This window comes from Ostrinia furnacalis, unplaced genomic scaffold, assembly GCF_004193835.3.
Source record: "Ostrinia furnacalis isolate ACB-3 unplaced genomic scaffold, ASM419383v2 OfSCF6122, whole genome shotgun sequence".
NCBI lineage: Eukaryota > Metazoa > Arthropoda > Insecta > Lepidoptera > Crambidae > Ostrinia > Ostrinia furnacalis.
The window spans coordinates 1,958-3,920 of record NW_021136361.1 but is presented as its reverse complement, the minus strand read 5'-3'; the positions used below and the strand labels follow the sequence as shown (position 1 = coordinate 3,920).

The 1,963-nt window shown below is 41.6% G+C and overlaps 1 protein-coding gene across 1 annotated transcript in view; it reads right to left on the bottom strand.

Moving 5' to 3' along the window:
- Window positions 1-356: 356 nt before the first annotated feature.
- LOC114362021 (phosphofurin acidic cluster sorting protein 1-like) overlaps window positions 357-1,963 on the bottom strand; it is a gene marked incomplete at both ends in the record, with an annotated part of 3,222 nt that continues 1,615 nt past the window's right edge. Inside the window, 2 exons of the mRNA XM_028317271.1 lie at window positions 357-479; window positions 1,147-1,276. Coding sequence (XP_028173072.1) covers window positions 357-479; window positions 1,147-1,276 — 253 coding nt within the window. The remainder of the gene's footprint in view (window positions 480-1,146; window positions 1,277-1,963) is intronic.

The following is a 1,963-nucleotide window of genomic DNA, read 5'->3' as shown; positions in this document are numbered from 1 at the left end:
AAATAGAACACATCAATTTTTAAAAAGCGTAGTTAATTTATTTAAAAAGCAATATTTAATCATTTTTACAATTCAGAATTATTACGAAGTTTAAAAAATGAAAGTTCTGGTTTTGTAGATGCTGAGTTCAAGCAGCCGTATACTACGCAATACACTCGTGGCATGTTTTTAAAAATACAGCGGACAGTGCATGCAATAATATTACTTTTAAAAACACAACGCGCGCGACACCCGCGACGGATGGACTGCGAGGTTCGCTTAGAGCTCGTGTAAAGCGTGCGTCTGTGTGCGTGAGTCTGATTTCGAGCGTTTGTATGAAGCTTCCGTACTGTTTAATTTATCTACTGTGCAGTTACCTTTGAGCGGCGCGTTGTGCGAGCCTTTGGCGGAGCAGATGAGGCGCGCCACGCCGTCAACCACTTGCGCGCGGCCCGACTCCGTTTCTCCGGACTTCTCCTTCTTCTTGCCAAGGCGCATTACTGAGGACAAAATGGTACAAATTGACATAGGTATCTCTAAACATTGTAATGGGTTATTTTCTTTACAAGTACGCACGGACTAAAAGTTTAACTTAATCTGCTACACTCTGCTCAATGAATCTATTGGCTTGACCTTTATTCTAAAGGTACAGTACACTACACTCATGCTCATTACTAGCACTGAAGCATGCTAATTGCTAGTTAGTAGCATGTATGTCGAAACACTGTTTGAACACGCTTATTATAAGCATGAAATTATACGAGCATAATACTTATGTTTTATTTTTTTATCCACAACGAGGAAGCTCTTGGCCTGTATCCCACCTGATGGTAAGTGACGATCAGGCCGAAGGTGGAAGCGAGCTTCACCCGGAATCCTCAACCACGGAGGAACTGGCTATCTTACCTCTAACTGTCGGAACACAATAATGCTGTTAACATTGTTGTTATGGCGACAGACTTAGGTAAGATGGTGGTAGCTAGCCAGGCGGACTTAGAACAAGCCCTACCACCACCAAGAAAAATCTGCACCCACTGGGAATCGAACCCGGGACCTCTGCGTCTGAAGCAGGTGGTCTAACCACTAGACCACAGAGGCGGTTAACTGTGGTGACTGTATCCTAAAACTAGTATAAACTTCAATCTCCAACAAGACATGTATACTCACTCTTCTGCTTCTTCTCCTTGGTAAGGTAGGTGATGCAGAGGTGAGCGTTTTGCCGCGACACGTGCAGCGCGCGGAACGACGCCTTGATCGTCACCTTGCCGTCCGCGCCCTCCGCCGCGCGACCCGGCACCTGGACAAAGAAATAATGTTCATCTACCAACGAAATAATGTTAATATTAACCCATTAACGCCCAAATGAAAACTACGGTCAATTTCACATAGCCAATGTTTATTTTCTTTATAAAAATACTTCAAAAATAATACTAAACAGAAAGAAAACCAAAAACAAAATCAGAAGTTAGATTTTCAGGGGTGTACTAAGTTTTGTACAATGGGCGCTTATGAGTCATATTGAGCAAAGCTTTCTCCATCCTGGCACAGTATTTTCAGGCACTTGCTATAAGCTGTTTTGACTCTATTGAAACGCACAGTAATTTTAAGCTGTCAAATCCGCTTGTTTGCTGGTTTATTTTGATTATAACCATTATTTCATATTTTTTCTCCATCAACTAGAGCAAGACTACCTACTTTTATTTATCTTTTATAGGTCAAATATGTGCGTACTATATATTTTCGGAATGCTAGCTGATCTAAGCGACTATATGGGTTTACTATGCAGTGCAGTCTGCATGCATTTGAAATTGTCATGTCCACCATATAAGCGAACAAGACCCATCCACCGCTTTTTTTCCTTTTACCTCAATTTGGTAAAGTTCTATAGACTAGCCATCTGATCTAACCCACTGATCTTCTTATTATATTGTAGCTGGACACCCTGTGGTGCCTAACTCTACTGGTTTTTTATCAAAAGACCCCA